Source organism: Fulmarus glacialis, unplaced genomic scaffold, assembly GCF_000690835.1.
Source record: "Fulmarus glacialis isolate BGI_N327 unplaced genomic scaffold, ASM69083v1 scaffold16981, whole genome shotgun sequence".
NCBI lineage: Eukaryota > Metazoa > Chordata > Aves > Procellariiformes > Procellariidae > Fulmarus > Fulmarus glacialis.
The window spans coordinates 21,754-39,643 of record NW_009194844.1 but is presented as its reverse complement, the minus strand read 5'-3'; the positions used below and the strand labels follow the sequence as shown (position 1 = coordinate 39,643).

The window sequence follows — 17,890 nt, the reverse complement described above, 5'->3', positions numbered from 1 at the left end:
TGTGCTTGTTTTATCGGTGTGTTTGCATGCGAGAGAGGAGAGTAGAGAGAGAGAGAAACTTCCATGGACAAATCTCTCTTTTAGTAAAAGGAGCCCAGCTTGAAAATTTTTTAGGAATAGCAGAAATACTAATTTTCAGTAACTTTTTTGGTATCCTCCTTTTTTTTTGCTCCTAAGTATCCGATTTGAAATAAGTGAAAAGCAATTATATACAGAATGATAGACTGAGTTGAGATCACACCACACAAAGCAAATGGAGACCATCAACTTAATTTAAGCCTCATTGAGTTAGGCTTGATAAATTCCTCTCTGATTCTCTTGAGACCAGTAAATTTGCTATTTTATGAGCATGTCCACCTATCATCAAGAAAGAGAGTTCTTTTTTTTGTTTCTCCAGTGCATTGTGGAGTAACCCAATTTCCAGCTGAAACGACCAAAAATCACGTGTTTGTCTTTTCTTTTTACAAGGTATTACGATTATGCTATTCAACACAGTTGTTTATGTGTCCAAAATAGTATGAATCACACGTTTCTCTTACGATCGTCATCATCTAGGATTTGAAATAACCTTTCCAGCTCATTATTTCAGCAACACAAGTAGTCTTCCCAAGTCCTTAAATAATAAAAAAAAGGTGAAAACCAAAGATACAGGAGCAGCACCAGCAGATCCTGCCAGCACCAGCATGGGCAGCTGAATTTTGGTGCTGGCAGAGCTTGCAGCACTAAAGCTCCCCAAACTGAAACCACAGCTTCTGGCTGTTCAGCTGCACAAAAGAGCCGGCAAAATTAAAAAGGGGGGGGGGGGGTGGGGAAAGATGTTTAGTGTTTTTGGAGAAGTGTGACCTGTTAAATATCATGATAGTTTTGGCGAGTGGCTGCTCGTCGTGGTGCCCGTTCTCACCCAGCTGCCCGTCGCCAGAGACGAGCTCGGGTGAGCTTGCTTGGACATTTTCAAAACCTGATCATAAAATCAATAGTTAGATGTGAATAAGTGGTCTTATTTTTAGAGCTAATAGGCCTCTGCCATTAGCACGGGGTAATAGATCTCCCTGCTCGCCCGGTCTGACAGAGCCTGGGGGGTGCGTGGAGGTACCGAAATCCAGACCATTTATTTGGGTGCCTAGAAAATAATCTGAATTTAGATGCCTTTCCCTCGGCATGCCTGTTTGAAAAATATAGGTCTGTGTACATCTACAGTGCTATATAAATTCTTTGCAACAGTACACAGTGCTGTATGCATGATTAATGATAGCAATAAGCAGGGGAAAATTTTGCTTAAAAATAGAATTGAAGAAGGAGGACAGGAGTGTGTGGGGCTACCTGCAGGGAGGCGGCACACGCTCCTCTCCACCTGCTCTGAATTGAGCCTCCCGTAGCTAAAGGAAAACCAGCTGGAATACTTTAAATGATTTTTGTAATTAATTAAAAAAAGGCATGCCAGCAGGGTTTATTAAATGGAGCTGCAGAACAAGGAGGATGCAGCAGGACTAATTTTAGTAGCTTGAAGAAAGTTGATTGTAAAGTTTTCCAGCTCCTGTTTTATATTCTCCTGGTTAATGAGTGCCAAATACGAGAAGGCAAGATTGTGAGATGATGGATTTGGGACAGAAAATAGCAAGTGATATTTTAAGCATTCTGTGTTCCTTACATAGAAAGCAAGTCTTTCTCTTTCTTCCTTTAAGAGGTGATTAGTAACAGTAGTGGATTGCAGGTCTGAAGGAAGAAAGTTAAACCTATGGGCATTTTTTTGGTAACTTGACACTAGCCAAAATAGCGTTTTCAGGGAGCAAGCTCTAGGCCATTAGTTTTCTTTGAGGCGCAGGGTAATGGAGCTTAACGTAATGCCAGATTTAGGACCCAGCCGTCTCTGTCTTTTTCCTGTCAGAATTAATCACAGTCCCCCATTAGAGGAAGCTGAGTGCATCTGTCAGATCTCATAAGCCTGCTGCTTTGTCGCTGCTGCAAAACAATGTTTTAAATTACTTGTTTAGCACAAAGTTCACAGAGATGAAGAAAGATTTGTAAATATGTGGGGCAGCTTAACTGTCTTGCGTGGCGTAAAATAACTACTCGGAGCAGGAACCCTGCTCTGCTGCTGTCATTCCTTAAATATCTAACGGTAGAGGTCTTGCAACATGTGTGTGCATCGGTGTGAGCTGGCCTGCCCTGCTCCCGGCCGGGGTGAGGACCAGCTCTTCCCCACGTTGGGAGCTGAGTGAAGGGACGAGCGGAGGTCAGTGGGAAAAGGGATTGTAGATTTTGAGGTGGCAGAATTTGAAGAGCTTTCTGCTGGCTCTGGCGTGTTCGATGGTTTTTTTAGGAGACTGCATGGTCCGATTGGGTGGCCTCATCTTTTAAAGTCTTTGTGGTGTTTTAAAGGACTCAGGATATGTTTTCTTCAGAGACTCCTTCTCTCAGATGGTGGATGTCATCTGGGCATTGGGATTACCATTCAGACCTGCCCAAGCATTATGAATTAAAATAAATACAAGAATCAGGAGGTAAAAGTAAACCTGCTGTTGTCCCTTTCATTGCAAAAGTGAACTGGAGAGGTTTTGGGAGCAGTTTGTGTGCAATGGGCTCCGTTGCGGGTTCATCTGCTGCGAGCTCAGTGTTAACTGAGCTGCTAACTCCTCTTCGTTTCTTTTTCGTTCCAGGGGACACCTGGCAAACCAGGTCCAAGGGGGCAGCGCGGTCCAACGGTAACGAGCCATTTCTTCATTCTTGTGCATTTTGAAAGCTTCTCAAGGCCAGGGGAAAGTGGGATCTGATTTGTGTCCTCACTGGGTAGGATCTGGCCTTCAGCAGTTAAAGCTAAGCAGAGGGGACACCGTGATTTGGGGCTCACCAGTGAACATGGTTGAAAGTTAGCAGACCTCCGGTGGCAGTGACGAAGGCTCCTGTCATCCCCTTGCTGCTGGTGGGACAGCTCATTGACCCGGCGCAGCTCAGGCGCTTGGGTGCTTTGCCTGATCACAACGTCATGTTGTGGGTAGGAAGAAGGGCTAAAATGTCGTCTTTTGTGTCTTTTTAAGGGTCCACGTGGGGAAAGAGGCCCTAGGGGAAGCACCGGGAAACCCGGCCCAAAGGTAAGGTTTTGAGGAGCCTAGTGGAACGGTGTCCTAAAAGGTGTTGGTATAAGAGACCGTCTGGTTCATTGCCCTCCGTTTCCCTTCTCTCCTTTCTCTGTTGTATTTTGAAAGCTGAGCCCTCCTGAGCTTCATTGCCCATCTAAATGGCTCGTAACCCAACCATAAAGTATATGCACAGGTCCTAAAAACGCGTTGGCCTATGTCTCAGCAGGACAATTAAGTGCATGCACGAATTAAAAGCTGTTGCAAGCAGAAGGGGAGAGGGAGCACCCCCGCATCAGGGACCAGCACAACCCTGCGATCCACTGGCGCTTCCCCTAAGCCCTATTTTTTGTGTTTTGGCATTTGAACCACCTCAGAGGCCTTAGGCTGTGCCGTGGGTGAAGGGACACGTATTGCTGCTGGTCCCCAGAACCTTGCACCTTGCTGAGCCACTTTGCATGCGCACTGTGCGCCCACAATTGGCAAAATAGGGCAAAATAGGTATTTTTTTTGCCAGCCAATCTGGAGGCACGCTCAGCTCCAGAACCTGCTGCGGAGACCGATTAAGTGACCGTCGATTGCCGGGCATGATGGAAGCAAAGCTTTTGTAGCGAGACGTTGTCACCACTGCGCTGCCGGCTTTAAAAATAAATGTCTCGGCTTTGTGTTGGCATGAATTTTTGATAAATACTTCGTCTTTGCGGCGGCATTTATCTCTTGGAGGGAGGCCGTTATCTTGTGGAAATATCTTGAGCTTGCTGATGTTATCTTTCCTGTATTTCTATTAAGCAATGTGGGGGGAACGAGCAGCTGCTCGTTTGTCACTGGACGCTGCTCCTGATACAGAATTATTAATAGAGAGGGGCTGGGGGAGCCGGTGGGGTGGGTGGGGTGTCACCGTGGGCTTGGGGCCGTTTGAAGTCTTTGTGCAAAGCAGCTGCAATAGGTGATATATGTATTTTTAATGGTGTGTTGTTTTGTTTATTCTTAAAAGGGCAACTCTGGTGGTGATGGCCCCCCTGGTCCTCCTGGCGAAAGGGTAAGGCAAGCTGCTGGGGCTAAAGCAGGACTTAATCCAAGCCCGTTAGTTTAACACGGCAGATGAGGCGGGGTTGCAGGGCTGAGATGGTGCTGAGGGGTTTTTGCAGTGAGCATCCTACCAAGTACCCTGTTAAACAGAGAGGGGTGGGCAGCTCGCTGGAGTCACCGGCTTAGCATACCTCGGTCAGCAAAAAGGAAAAATCTGTTTAGAAATCCGAGGTGAAACGTGCTTGTGTGGGAAGATGTGTCTTGTGAGTCACCGACAGCCCGTGGGTCCTTTCCGAGCTCTCCCAGGAAGGCTCGAATGGGACCTTGGGTGCCCTGTGTAAGCATCGCTCCACAGGGAAAGGGAGAGTCACCCATAGGTTTTGCGCAGACAGCAGAGCCCTGGTTTTCTGGAGGAGATGGTCCTCTAGGACCTCGTGCTGCTTTCTCCAGATTACAGCACACTAGGTGGGAAATACTGAAACGATGGGACTTTCATGATTTTAGCCTCAATTTCTGTTTTTCTTTTTTTTTCTGGGTTTTTTTTTTTGTTAGTAAATTTTCCTCAAAATTGTCCAGGGAGGAAATATATGAAATTGGTCCCTCCTTTGGACCTGCTGGTTGTGACTGCAGGGGCGAGGGGGGAGCTGCGCTCTGAAGAGCATCTCTGTGGCAGCGGCCCCAAAGCCACCAGCTCTCTTCTTTTTCATTCCTGCCTGAGCTGGTAGCTCCCAGGTGCTCTCACTTGAGCTGGGATGGGAGAAGACCTATTTTTCATAGCACTGGGAGGGAAAGGCACAAAGCAGTTGATGGCCCTCTTCATGTGTGCAGTGCTTTTTGCAGCTGGACAGGCCACTCAGTTAACCATGCCTGGTGGTTCTTATTTCTCCATGCATTTTTTTTCAAGGGATGGCCCCATGCAGCTGCATCTCGCACTTTGGGGCATTTCTTCGGGGTAGAAGTAGCTGGCTTTCTCTATCTTTGTGCTCATCTGCTGTTCACACAGAGCTAGTATTTCATAGTAAAGCGTTATAGGTTCCTTAACCATGTTTTCTGGCTTGTTTTGCACCCCAGGGACCACCAGGGCCTCAAGGACCAACTGGATTTCCTGGACCAAAAGGCCCCCCTGTAAGTAACTTTCCTTCTAGAACATGCAAAGAAATACATAAAGTCTTTTCCATCTAGCTGTGATTGCCTGTGCCAGCTCAGTCTTAGCCGCTTCTCTGACAAGTGGTGACGTACCCAATAAAAGGCATTACTGAGACATCATGATAATAACCTGACGGTTTAAGATTTTAAATAGCTGAGTAAATTGCAGCTGATTATAAATGTTCATTTCCTAATGACTCAATACCACTAGGATCTTTCATGGTTGCTCTGTTCTTATTTTCTCTCTGTATACTGGGAGGACAGCACAACCGAGTAACACTTCTGTCTCTGCAATTATTATACACTGGTGGGGGACCTCAGAAACCTTTTTGGAGTGATTTCCTTCCCTGTGGTGAACAGCTCGCTCCCACTTTGGACCTGTAAGATAAATCTTTCCTTTGGGAGATGTATGGGAAAGGGCTGTATCTTTTAGGGTTCTAAGCACCCCCATTTCACTCTAAAATGGATGGGAACTAATGCAAGGAGGCAAGCAGGTTTGATTCAGTCCTTATCACAGTTTTACTGCTGAGCACATGGTTGTGTTCCTTCTCACCCTGGTTTTCTGCTGTAGGGTCCTCCTGGGAAGGATGGATTGCCTGGTCACCCCGGACAGAGAGGAGAGACTGTAAGTAGCCAAAAAACTTGGGCAGATCATTAGTCCTGAGTCTTGTCTTGCTGGTTGGTTTTTCTAAACCCTTCTGTGCAGCTGGGGAGATGTGGCCACACATTTGTTTTCCCTGGAGGTCTGTGTCTCTCCAGCTGCATGGGATGGTCTACGGGAAGCAACCCTCTTCTGAGCAGGACAGGTCGGTCTAATGATGATTTATGTGAAGGCTGTGCACCAACTCGTCTCTCTCTGTCCCTTTAGTAGATTGTGGAGGTCATGTGCACCATGCATGGAGAAAATGTGAGCACAGATGTAGTGATGCCTGTGACAGGCATCAGAGGCAGTTGGGTTTCTGCCATGATGGATGCTGCAAGAGGCAGCTCCTTGCAAGGTGGGAGGATGTTGGCTGGGGTTGAGTCTGGGTCAGCACCAGCACAAGTCAGCACTTGGTGTGGCTCTTGCTTTCATGAGGTGCAGAAGAAGCTGGGGGGTGATTTCCAAGCAGCCCCTGCAGCCAGGCTCTGTATCCCACGGACTTGCTGAAGCGCTCATCCCTTTGCCCTCCCAAGAGGGAAGGCTGTACCTCTGCTCTGTGGAGCGTTACGGGTAAAGTCTGTGCTTTCTTTCCCACTCCATCCTTTGGAGATGTTTTATGTCTCTCTATTCCAGAGACATAACTCTAGGGCTGTGTTAGCAGAGATTTTTTTTCATGCAAGACAGGCTCCATCCTTTGTGAGCTCAGCTTTCTGCACCCAGCTGCACTAGGTCGGGGACAGTTTTATTTTCTCTGGAACCTGCAATGGGGAGAAATAAATGATTTTCACTTCTTGAGGTACCATGTGGCCAACGCCAAGAACTGTTGCATAGAGTTACATCGAGAGTAAGAGTTACAGCCCGGTTTTGGCAGCGCTTGTTTTGAGAGGAAGGCAATTCCTGGCCAAGATGAGGGGTGTAATGGTTTTGCTCTAGTTTTCCTGTTCGCACCGGTTACTGCAGCACGCTCGTGTATCAGCTGGTGCCTCGTCTCTGCTGATGCTGCTTTTTAGCCAAAGCTACACACAAGGGCCTCACCAAGTTTTGCTTAAGCCCCCTCCAGCAATAATCCCTTGCTGCAACCCGGGGCACGGCTCCTGGCTGTTTAGGTACCTCGCTGTATCGTACACATACTGCTTTGTCCATTTTAAAAGGTTTTGTTGCACAGATGTAATCATTGTTTCTCACCAAAGGAGAACGATGAGGCATGTGGAAGGTATGATACCCTGGCTGTTGTGCGTCTCTGGTGGTCTGTTTTCCCCACCTTTTTTGCTTGAAGGATACCCTAAGCAAAAATGACCCTTTTGCCATGTATTCCTCTGCATGCAGTAATTAGTATCTTTTTGTTTGGCATTTTTGGGGATGTTTATTCTTTTTCCTCAGCTGTTTATAATCCAGCTCATTCACTGTTGTTGGTATGTCCATCTTCCCAACACTGCATGTTGCATGTTAGCAGATAGACTCTTTGTTTTGTGTTTATTTTACAGGCAAAACCCCCCAATTTCCTCTACTCAGCTTTGCATTTTTCTCCACTGCCTTTCCTAGCAAATGAGCATTAAAAAGGCTTTGCACATTACGCATTTTTTCCCCTCAACTTATCATACAACAATTAAACTAACTTGCCTGGCATTTGTTAGGCAAGACAATGCAAATACTGCTCAGCGCGACACTGGACATTTATTTACACTCCATAAGACTGACTTTAAGGCAATGGTTGTGGTATTTTTGAGCACACAATCCTCAGGTCAGGATTAACTTAAAGGTGAAGAGAAGAGTTTTCACCTGCCGGAGCCTGATTGTGACAGTTAGCCTTTCTTCATTGAGTTATCTATAACATCCAGGATGCCTACATTCAAATTAGAAGTAGTAGTAAAAGCTTTACTTGCATCTGCTGTTATCAACTTGGAATAAAGCATCAAACTCCAAGTCTGCATGAATATGAATGGAGAATGAGCTTTCAATTATTTGGGATCTGAAAGTATTCCCTGATAGCTTTCTTCACTCGTGGCAGCAGTAGCTTGCCTATCACAGGCAAATCCTTCCAGAAAATAAAAAATTTGTTAATTTGTGCCATCAACAAGCTTGCAAAGGTCACTTTCCCTTGCATCCTCTTGGGGTGCATGCAGACACGTGCAGAACCAGGTAGCAGAAGTCCCTTTTTTGCCCCCCTTTCCTTACACAGTGCCAAAAAACAAGGAGAGAAACGTAAAAACGAATTAAATATTATTTCCACATCAGTAGAAAACCTAGATTTGAAATCTGAGTGTCAAATAGTTCCCTTTATTTTACTTTTCATTTCACAGCAAATAGGCACACTGAAGGATGCTGAAAGATTTGGCCATATTAGATTTACAAAGATTGGATCTATAAAAACCAAGAAACACTCTAAAAACTGTGCCCAATGCTCAGGCAGGATTAAAGGAAACCCCTTTCTTCAGATTAATAAGAAAAGACCTGCACAGAACTGGCTGAAATATTTTTCTACGATAAGAGTTTACATTGTACATTCATTTCACAAAGATGTTTTGCCATTTCTCCGTCAATGACAGGATATTTTCTGTGATCCGCAGACAGCTGTAGAATAGCATTGAGTAGTTTTTTTAGCATGACACATTACCATTGGCTTGGGATTTATCTGATCATCTTTTGTGGCAATGAGAAAATAGCCTGCGTGCCCTAAATGACTTTTCTCAAGTTTGTCAGCATGCTATAGTAAGAATGATAATTAATGTGCTTTTTAAAGAGTGGCTTAGGAGAGCTAAACTATTGCAGTGGTGATAGTTCGTTATTGTCACTCTTCAAATGTCATTATAATTAGCTGTCATGGAGACTTCACTACTCATCAGCATTTGGAGAGAAACACATTTCGTGATTTCTTTCAACAGATGTTGATGAAGAATATAAAGCTTCGCTCAGCCCCCAGGGCTGGTGGGTTGTGGGCTTCAGCAGGGCTGGAGGTTGGCGCTGCCGGTGCCGAAAGTGGAAGACGGTCACCCACCCTCCGAGCTCCTGAGAGCTAAGCCTAAACCAGTACCAGAACGGGAAGCAGGAGAAGGGAAATGGTTATTAGGAGTTGAAGAAACTCACACATTCTGACTCTTTATTAGCCGTTTCCTCTATAGGTTTTACGAGCACAGCAAATTTTTTTATGTATATAGGACCAGTCCTTCAGCCAAACCACAGTAGCTCCATCAAAACAGCAGGCTGAGCTTTGAGAATCCCTTTTTCTTCCTCTGTTTCATCCCTGTATAAATGTACAAATACACGTTTTCCACTTTCTGTTTGATTTCTTGTTTCTTTTGTCCTTGGGTGTCCACCCATTCCTGGTCAGTAGTTTCACCAGAGGAGGAGCAGTCGGGTGGCAGTCTGGGACCCTTGCTGGAGTACTCCTTGGCCGAAGAGTCATCTCTTTCTCTTTTCCCTTTCTCTACAGGGTTTCCAAGGCAAAACTGGCCCTCCAGGACCCCCTGGTGTCGTAGGCCCTCAGGTAAGAAACACAAATGCTCGTGCTTGCACCAGGGCTCCTGCAGCTCTGCTGGTTTAGCTGGAGCTGCTGGGACTGCAGGTTGTACAGCACAGAGGCTCCTCTTCTAGCGGAGGCAAAGTCATGTCGAAGCAAGCTTGATGGCTTTGAAATTCCTGGCCAGGGTGTGAAATACCCCAGTGGGTCTCAGCCCACCTTGTCCGAGGCGTTAGGATGGTATTTAGACAAACGTGGCTGCTGTGAATAAGGTGGCTCCTGTGAACTTAGCAGAACTACCTTGGTGTAAAATTGGTGTAGGATGAGAGAGACCAGCTTCACACAACCTGACTAAAAGCCCGTAAGCAGCCAGAGTGTTAAACAGATCTCGAAGCGCTGTACAGCTGCTGGGGAGTTCAGGGCAGTGTAAGCGTGATGCAAGAGTGCTCTTACACGTCGTTATGAAGGAATGCATCCCTCTTTAATGTAAAGTGCTGCTAGATTCTGTCAGGGTTGGGCTATTTTTCTTTTAGTCACAATAAACTCTCTGCAATCTGGAAATAGTAACTGCACAACCAGAATTTTTACCCCTCAAGCACAGGCATGCAAGGCTTGTGTGTCAGTTTTGTAGGCAGAGTCTTAGGCTGAGTAAGACTGGCTTTGGGTTGAGTCGTCTTTCCCAGGGAGGTTGCTCTTTAATTACAAAGTAATTAATTTGTCCTCTTTAATGATAGTGTAAAATCCCTGATTTGTAAATTCTCTGATTAGGGGCAATTCCCTGACTGTGTCTGTCTTCTCAACTGCAAATTAGGTTCTATGGCAATTTTATTTGGCTCTGCCGCACGTAGTTAGTGTGATCTGTGGTTGCTGAGCGATCGCAATGTTATCGTTCTGCGTGCACTAAGCAGCACCCTGCAGCGTAACACAAATTACAGCCACCGTCTCAGTGGACACCAGCGTGCAGGGACATTATAGGCTTATGCGTATGGCTTTTTTTCCCACTTGGGAACCTTCTGCACTGGGCCTTATGTTACACTGGTCACCGTTACTGCACGTGTACGGCACAGAGGCAGTCAATAATTGCCGTGTAGTACAAGCCTAATCCATTATTTATGCCCCATATAAGGAAGGATCAGCATAATTGAAGAGTACTTAGGAAGTTTTCAATTTAAAAAAAGTCCCTAAGCATAATAACCGTAGTAGTAATATCTCACTTATGTGAACGCTTTCATTCCAGAGGTTCCCAATGTCTCTAGTCTGTCAAGTGCAATGTTGCCCACTTCCAAAACAAGGTCCCTTTAGATGCCAGGGGAGGCATCTTTGCAGGGATTCCTGGTGGCACTGCAGGGGACAGCTAAGGGAAGGAGCGTCTTCCATCCCATTGCAACCTAAAGGAACAAACTGACAGCCTACACCTCTTCCTTCACATACCCACCACCTTCTCCCTGATCTCTGTTTCTTTAGGGTCCGACTGGTGAGACTGGGCCGATGGGTGAGCGGGGACATCCAGGCCCTCCGGGTCCCCCGGGTGAACAAGGTCTTCCTGGCCTCACTGGAAAAGAAGGGACCAAGGTAGGGACCAGCAGGCTACTGAATTCACCCTCCCTGCAAGCCTGGACGCCTGCCTCTCTCCCAAAGATGGAGAGGGATGATTCAGAAAAGACATGATGTTTTGCAGTGTCTGATCACGACTTGAGCCCAGAGGGAGGACTGGGTCTCTATGAAGTCTGCAGATCCTCAGCTATCTATCACTGTCGTTGCAGGGTGACCCTGGTCCCGCCGGCCTCCCAGGGAAGGACGGTCCCCCGGGCTTGCGAGGCTTCCCCGGAGAGAGAGGTCTCCCTGGCCCCATTGTGAGTAGAGCCTGCCCGGTCCTTCCAGTGGGAAGGATGTCCAGGCGGTGCAGCACCCACCTTCCAAAATGACTTTGTTTTCTTCCCTCCAGGGTGCTCCAGGGCTGAAAGGCAACGAAGGTCCCCCAGGCCCCCCAGGTCCAGCAGTGAGTATCCTTGCCCTTACAGGCACCACCTAATGCATTTACAAGCTTGGCAAGCCAAAACGGAGGGTTAGTCACAGCTCAGTGCTTTATCTGTTATTTCCTTTGCACTAACTAACGACTTGCTGGATATTGCTTTATTTTACAAGACACGCATGTAACAGCTCAGTCATTTTGTGATGGCAGCTATGAACATATGTGACAAGCTGAGGAACAGGGATGATTCAGGACATCGGGAACTTTGTTCCCAAGTCACCAGCTTTCCTTCTGAAAGTTGTCCCCACTTGAGATTCATGCTCAGTGCAGCCCTCCTGGAATAAAATATTCATCATCTAACCCTCCCTGCTGCATTGGCCGTGAAGTGGCTCATGCTCTTGTTCCAAGCTGATAATGTGCCCCACACTGAGCTCCCTGCACCACCCACAGGAGAACCCAGCCCTTCCAGGGATTTTAATTAAAAAAAGATCTGCAGGACCCCTTGGGTTGATGGTACCAAGTCATCACATGGCAGTCACCCCATCGAATGTGCTCCTTTATGATGCATTTGCAGTATCCTACTGCTGGATTTCTTTCTGTCTGTGTATAGATAAAGCTTGATGCTCCAGTTAATGCTTCCTTCTTCTCCGAACAGGGCTCTCCTGGGGAGCGTGGTCCCGCGGGATCAGCCGGCCCGATAGGCTTGCCAGGGCGACCTGGCCCCCAGGGACCTCCGGGACCCGCAGGTGAAAAGGGAGCCCCAGTAAGTACCAGTATAAAGATGAACAGCTGTGGGTCAAACAGAAATGTGTGTGTAGTAGGAAGCTGTGAGCACGGAGACATTCCCTGGGGTAGGTGTGTAAAAGATTTTTAAAAAACAACAACAACAAAAAAAAAAAAACCAAAAAAACCCCCAGGAATTCAATTAGGATTGAATTGCACCCAATTTAATTTGGGTGCATCAAACCCTGCTGAAGGTTAGCTGCTCAACTGCCCTGTTTCGGGCACCTGTGCTATCAAAAATGGATGTGATCCCAGCGACTGAAATGTCTTTAGGCAACGGGAAGGGATGAGGACTGAGCAGGTAAAATGACAGCCTGTGTGACCTCCTAGTGACAAACAGCCAAAGGACAGGCCTCTGGGCAGAGGAGTGAGCCAACCCCATCACTGCTTACAAGGGTGCAGCGGCAGTAGCTATTTCCACTGAGCCTAAATAAATCCTTACCCTGACTCTGCCCCGGCCAAGGGGCAGCACAGGAAGGTGCTGCGGAGGTTTCGGCTCCGCTTCCCGGGATGCTGCGTGCTGCCGCAGCATCGGTGTTCCCAGGCATCCCGCTGGTGCCCGTGGAAAGAGCTGCTCTCAGCAGGAGCCCGAGCAGAGCGCGGCTGAGTCCTGCCATATGGTCCCTCTCCCGAGCGTTCACCAGCCAGCCCGCGCAAACTCTCACGTCTTTCGCTCCCCAGGCACGCGCGTGAAATGTCACGTGCGGGCAGGAGAGAGTGGGCAGGGATGACTATTTCTGTCCCTGAAGAGCGCAGCACCGTGACAGTCCTGAGGAGGAAGGCTGTGCCTCGAATTCACGCCCAAATGGTTTTGCAGGGACTTTTGGGTTGCCTGCCTCAAACTTAAGCTCAGCTTCAGACCCAGCAAAATGAGCAAATGTTGGTATCAGTGACTTCAGACTGGATGAGGATGCTTACAGTGATTGATTGTTGTTATCAAAAGTGTTTATCAGCCACTGTATTCCACATTTGCTGGCTTATTAGAAACTCCAGCAGCTAGTCCAGAGGCAAGAATTTCCTGGTGAATCAGCTTTATGAACATCTGTCCTGCCAAGTACCTATATGATGTATCAGTGGATAGATGAATAGGCAATTTATGTGGCATCTAATTATTCAGAAGAGAGCACCCGGGATTCAGATGCAATTAAATTATGTACGAGGAAACTGAAAAATATCCACTGTTCAGTTCCTATAAAGGAATAAATTTGACTGAGGGTTCCAGGTCTGAGGAATATGAGTAAATGCTTAGGCAAGGGGCCAGCAGAGATTGCTGTATTCACTAGAGGTGTTTTCCTCTGTCCAGAAGCTCAGGAGGGAGCTTGGGGCCTCCTGAGAAACCCCCATTAGTTGGGGATCAGCCAGGGAGGGAGCAGGCAGTGAGTGCTGGGACAGCCAGGACCAGAATCAGTAAATACTGGCTTGTGGGCATAAAAATTAGTTGAGGTCTTGTTTGTCATCCAGAGAGAGATGGCAGAGGGTTCAGATTAAATCTGATTTTATTGCTATAGCTGTGAAATTGCAGCTCTGATCTGGGTATTCACCGTTTAGATTTGTTTGTTCTTTCTTTATCTCTCGTGATCAAAATTTTGTCTTGTTTCAGACAGTGAGCACAGAGAGCCTGATGAAATATCAGCTGGAAACCAGTTTTGCTATACATGCCCATATAGTCAGGGGTCATTAACAGCTGAATAAAACATTAATGGGATGTAATGGGTTGGTTGGAGGGTGGAGGAGAGCTCTGTGTGACCTGCCTTCTCCTTCTTCCAGGGCGAGAAGGGTCCTCAGGGACCAGCCGGCCGGGATGGCATCCAGGGCCCAGTGGGACTCCCAGGTCCGGCAGGTCCTGTCGGCCCCCCTGGAGAGGATGGAGACAAGGTGGGAGCAGCTCCCTGCTGCGCAGGGTCACTTTGGGAAGGAACCGGGCAACGTGCCCCATTGCCACCACATTGACCTGCTGCTTCCACCGCATCGGGTTGGATGTGCCGCTGGTCATAACATGAGGATATTTGATGGCGCTGGCAATCCCGTGAGATCGGCAGCGTCTGATCTGGGGACCAGCCGGCAGACTGGGCTGTGTGTGCTCTGCCAGCCAAACCACTTGCTGAAATCCAGTTAGCCCCCCCCGAGCCTGTAGCAGGTGGCCTGGCCTTTCCAAATTAATTACCTTTCCCCACTCTCTCATTAAGCCCCTCTGGACTGGAAGATTCTTAGAAAACATTAGCTGGGATGAATCACTCATCGCTGCTAACAAGGTCTGCACAGTGATGCTTCTTGCGTCGCATGGCAGCTAAGGAAAGGTTTAGGATGTAAAAGGGCTTAGTTACACCCAGAGTGGCCAAATCTCTGGCCTTTTTCAGAACATTCTGGGGTATTTCTGTGGGAATTGGCATCTTTGGGCTTGGGATGCAGACACACAGGACTATTGCTTGAACGATGAGATATGGAAGTGGTCACCAAGTGAACTAACTGTGCCCCTTTGTACCTGGCAGGGCGAGATCGGGGAGCCTGGCCAGAAGGGCAGCAAGGGGGACAAAGGGGAGCAGGTGAGTGGGATGGACGTCGTCGTAGCCGCTTCCCTGGAGGAGCGTGGTTATGTTGTGTGACTTGTTGGAAGCAGAAAACAATATCATTTTAATTTCTTTCTATCATTGCTTCACCTTCTCCTTTGCTTTATCAAATACCCACACGATGTAAAAAAGAGCGAGTGCCTGAAGTGTGAGCCTCCAGCTCCCAGGAACACATTGAGATGTTTCTATGTCACCGTGTACTGTGTAAATATCTGTGAAACGTTAGCAGCCCTTACCATTAAAGTTGGGTGTTCGGCTGTAGTTCCTTTTCTAGTTGCTTGCAGCACACTGAAGCACCCTTTATGTGCTGCTCAGAGCTTGAGGAAGATAAATTATACGTAAGTATCTAGATAGAACTGAGTGGTGTGCTATTGCTTTGCTGGAGCAAAAATGCATTTAGACGTGTCTGCTCTGCCATTGGCACCAGGGCTGAGGAATGCTGGTGTGTCCGGGGACACTTGACCCCATCCTCCCTCTCTGTTTTGGGAATTAATGCACGTTTAATGGAGGCTGTGTTGAAGGGCATCGCCTTTTCCAGGTGAGTTTTTTTACTCTGTGCTTCTAACGCTGATGTCGCACTTCTGTTTCGCAACAGGGTCCACCAGGTCCTACCGGCCCACAGGGTCCGATTGGTCAGCCTGGCCCAGCTGTGAGTATTGTCTCCTGTTGACAGAAATCCCCTTTCTTGCCATAAAATCTCCTGGGAAGCATTGCAAGGACTGGCAGTTCCTGCCTGGCACTGCTGCTGCCCAGCGCATGAATAGTGCCTTGCTGCTGGCTGCAGCAGGAGGTGGTGGGGATGGAGCTTCCCATCTGCCTTGTGTCTTTGCCAAGCTGAGTTAGACTCTTTCCTCATAGGGTGCTGATGGAGAGCCAGGTCCCAGGGGACAGCAAGGCCTTTTTGGTCAGAAAGGTGATGAAGGACCCCGAGGTTTCCCTGGTCCCCCTGGCCCAGTGGGCTTGCAGGTAACTTGTAGCATCGAGGGAGGGTTTAGGGTGATGAGAGCTGGGGCTTCACCTGAGATGTTCACAGCTAAAACTCATCCCCTCCACCTCCACAGGGCTTGCCTGGACCGCCTGGTGAGAAGGGAGAAACGGGTGACGTTGGGCAAATGGTAAGACGCTTTCATACTTCTTTTTTCATCACTGACAGACATTGCTCCAAGAAACATGTCTTAAATTTGTCTCCCCTTTCTCTCAGGGCCCGCCAGGCCCACCTGGACCAAGAGGTCCATCTGGACCACCAGGAGCAGATGGTCCACAGGGTCCTCCCGGGGGAATAGGAAATCCTGGTGCAGTAGGAGAGAAGGTAAAGCATCCAGACAAACCTGACTGAAGCCCGCAGGAGTTTGCTACAACACTCATGCAGGGGCTTTGCTACGTCAGCAGAAAACGCAACACCCTGCAGAAATATAACTGTGATCACCCTCTTTTCCCCTCTGCAGGGTGAACCTGGTGAATCTGGTGAGCCTGGTCTTCCTGGCGAGGTTGGCCTCCCGGTAAGTACGCTACAAGGTGGCTCTTGGTCTGATGGAGAAGAACTTTTATTCAGTGGTGTCCCCTGAGGAGCTGGTTGAAGGGGTGTCAGAGAGGCAGGGATGTGGATGGGGCTGCAGGGACTGAACCAGCCATGTCCTTGGTTTGGGTGTTGAGTGACACGTCGCCGCGTTACTGGGTATTATTAGCATAATATTTAGTCAAATATGGGCTACCCACGACTGAACAACATGAACACCACTTAATCTTTGTGGGAAGGAACTGCTAAATGTCCTCGTGTTTTGAGATATAAACAGAGCTTACTTCCTAAAATTGATTAAAGGATAGTTAGAGACCAGTAAGTTGTTTTCCTGGATAATAGAAACACCTTTTTCCTTTACAGGGTCCTAAAGGTGAAAGAGGTGAAAAGGGTGAAGCAGGTCCTTCTGGTGCTGCTGGTCCACCTGGCCCCAAAGGTCCACCAGGCGATGACGGTCCCAAAGGCAGCCCTGTAAGTACCCCCTCCTGTCCAAGCATCGCTTCCTTGCCTTGCCCAGCAGAGATTTCTGCATGAAAAGGTGTTTTCCAGAGATTTGTGTGGAAATCTGAAATAGTTTACCAGCCAGAGAATTGCTCCTCTAATGATATGTGGTAGTAGTCCCCTTCTTTAGGGTGCTAATGAGGAGAAGACCCAGCTGTACCGTATCTTCCAGCAATACTTGAATTATTAGTCCTTTTTGCAGACTATCAGAAAACTCACCCCTATGGAGAGGGCCTGCAGTAGGTTTACTTTGCGCTTATGTATTGCCAAGGTCCTCTGCACCAGAGCGAAGTTTCCAAAATAGCGTAGAGAAGATTTATGCGAATTTGGGAGTTGTACCTCTAGGGTTAGGTGCCTGCTGATGCTAATTGCTGTAGCTCTGTTGAAGCCGGTAGAGCTGTACTGATTTATACCAGATGACAATAGTACAATATTTATCTTGCCGGCTTCTTTGATGCTTGCTGGCCGAAGAAATTTATTATGCGATAAGCAAAGATGGCATGAAACAGCAGAGGAGGCAGGGGAGTTAGTCGTCTCTCTTAATAGATGGAGTTTTGGGATATCGCGTTATTGGTTGAAGCCTATTGTCTGAACTCTGGTCTCAGAATCATTTGAAGTACACAATAGACATTGTATGGAGAAGAATGGTGACGTGTTTTATTCATTAAATGCTTTGAGAGGATCTTCATATGAAAAATGTTACACATCGTGTAGTAAGCAAAAGCAAAATCTTCTAATCTGTATGTGCCCCAAAGCTGCGAGGGTTTCACTGTTACTTGTCCAATGTATTTATGAAAAACTAGATGAAACTCCCAGTGTTCTCTCTGGAGCTTTGCATAGTCTGGTTGCAGAGCTGAACTGGTGGCTGCGACAGGATGAAATTACTGAAGATGCAAAGATGGGATTGTGTTTGAGGGTAGGGAATTGGGGTTTTGCTCCATAGGGTGACTCCCCATGTTGTCGCTGGGGTAGCAGGCACTAGTGTTCTGCAGTTCTCCAGATGCAGTATCTGACTTGGGGATATACTTCTTTTCTCTTTGCAGGGTCCAGTTGGTTTTCCTGGTGACCCTGGTCCTCCTGGAGAACCTGGTCCAGCTGTAAGTGTTTGCACAGAAGGGCAGTTAGGTTCCTCCTCTTGGTTTAGTGAAATATGACTGTGTGCCGTTCATTCACCAGCACCTCCTCTGGCATTTACTCTTCCT

The 17,890-nt window shown here is 47.6% G+C and overlaps 1 protein-coding gene across 1 annotated transcript in view; it reads left to right on the top strand.

Annotated features, from left to right (window-relative positions):
• LOC104084167 (collagen alpha-1(V) chain) overlaps positions 1 to 17,890 on the top strand; it is a 53,770-nt gene that overhangs the window by 19,692 nt on the left and 16,188 nt on the right. The window contains exons 14-32 of the mRNA XM_009587908.1: positions 2,658 to 2,702; positions 3,036 to 3,089; positions 4,069 to 4,113; positions 5,175 to 5,228; positions 5,821 to 5,874; positions 9,323 to 9,376; positions 10,814 to 10,921; positions 11,113 to 11,202; positions 11,295 to 11,348; positions 11,977 to 12,084; positions 13,872 to 13,979; positions 14,594 to 14,647; positions 15,267 to 15,320; positions 15,530 to 15,637; positions 15,733 to 15,786; positions 15,873 to 15,980; positions 16,117 to 16,170; positions 16,551 to 16,658; positions 17,732 to 17,785. Of these exons, the coding sequence (XP_009586203.1) occupies positions 2,658 to 2,702; positions 3,036 to 3,089; positions 4,069 to 4,113; positions 5,175 to 5,228; positions 5,821 to 5,874; positions 9,323 to 9,376; positions 10,814 to 10,921; positions 11,113 to 11,202; positions 11,295 to 11,348; positions 11,977 to 12,084; positions 13,872 to 13,979; positions 14,594 to 14,647; positions 15,267 to 15,320; positions 15,530 to 15,637; positions 15,733 to 15,786; positions 15,873 to 15,980; positions 16,117 to 16,170; positions 16,551 to 16,658; positions 17,732 to 17,785 (1,368 nt within the window). The remainder of the gene's footprint in view (positions 1 to 2,657; positions 2,703 to 3,035; positions 3,090 to 4,068; positions 4,114 to 5,174; positions 5,229 to 5,820; positions 5,875 to 9,322; positions 9,377 to 10,813; positions 10,922 to 11,112; positions 11,203 to 11,294; positions 11,349 to 11,976; positions 12,085 to 13,871; positions 13,980 to 14,593; positions 14,648 to 15,266; positions 15,321 to 15,529; positions 15,638 to 15,732; positions 15,787 to 15,872; positions 15,981 to 16,116; positions 16,171 to 16,550; positions 16,659 to 17,731; positions 17,786 to 17,890) is intronic.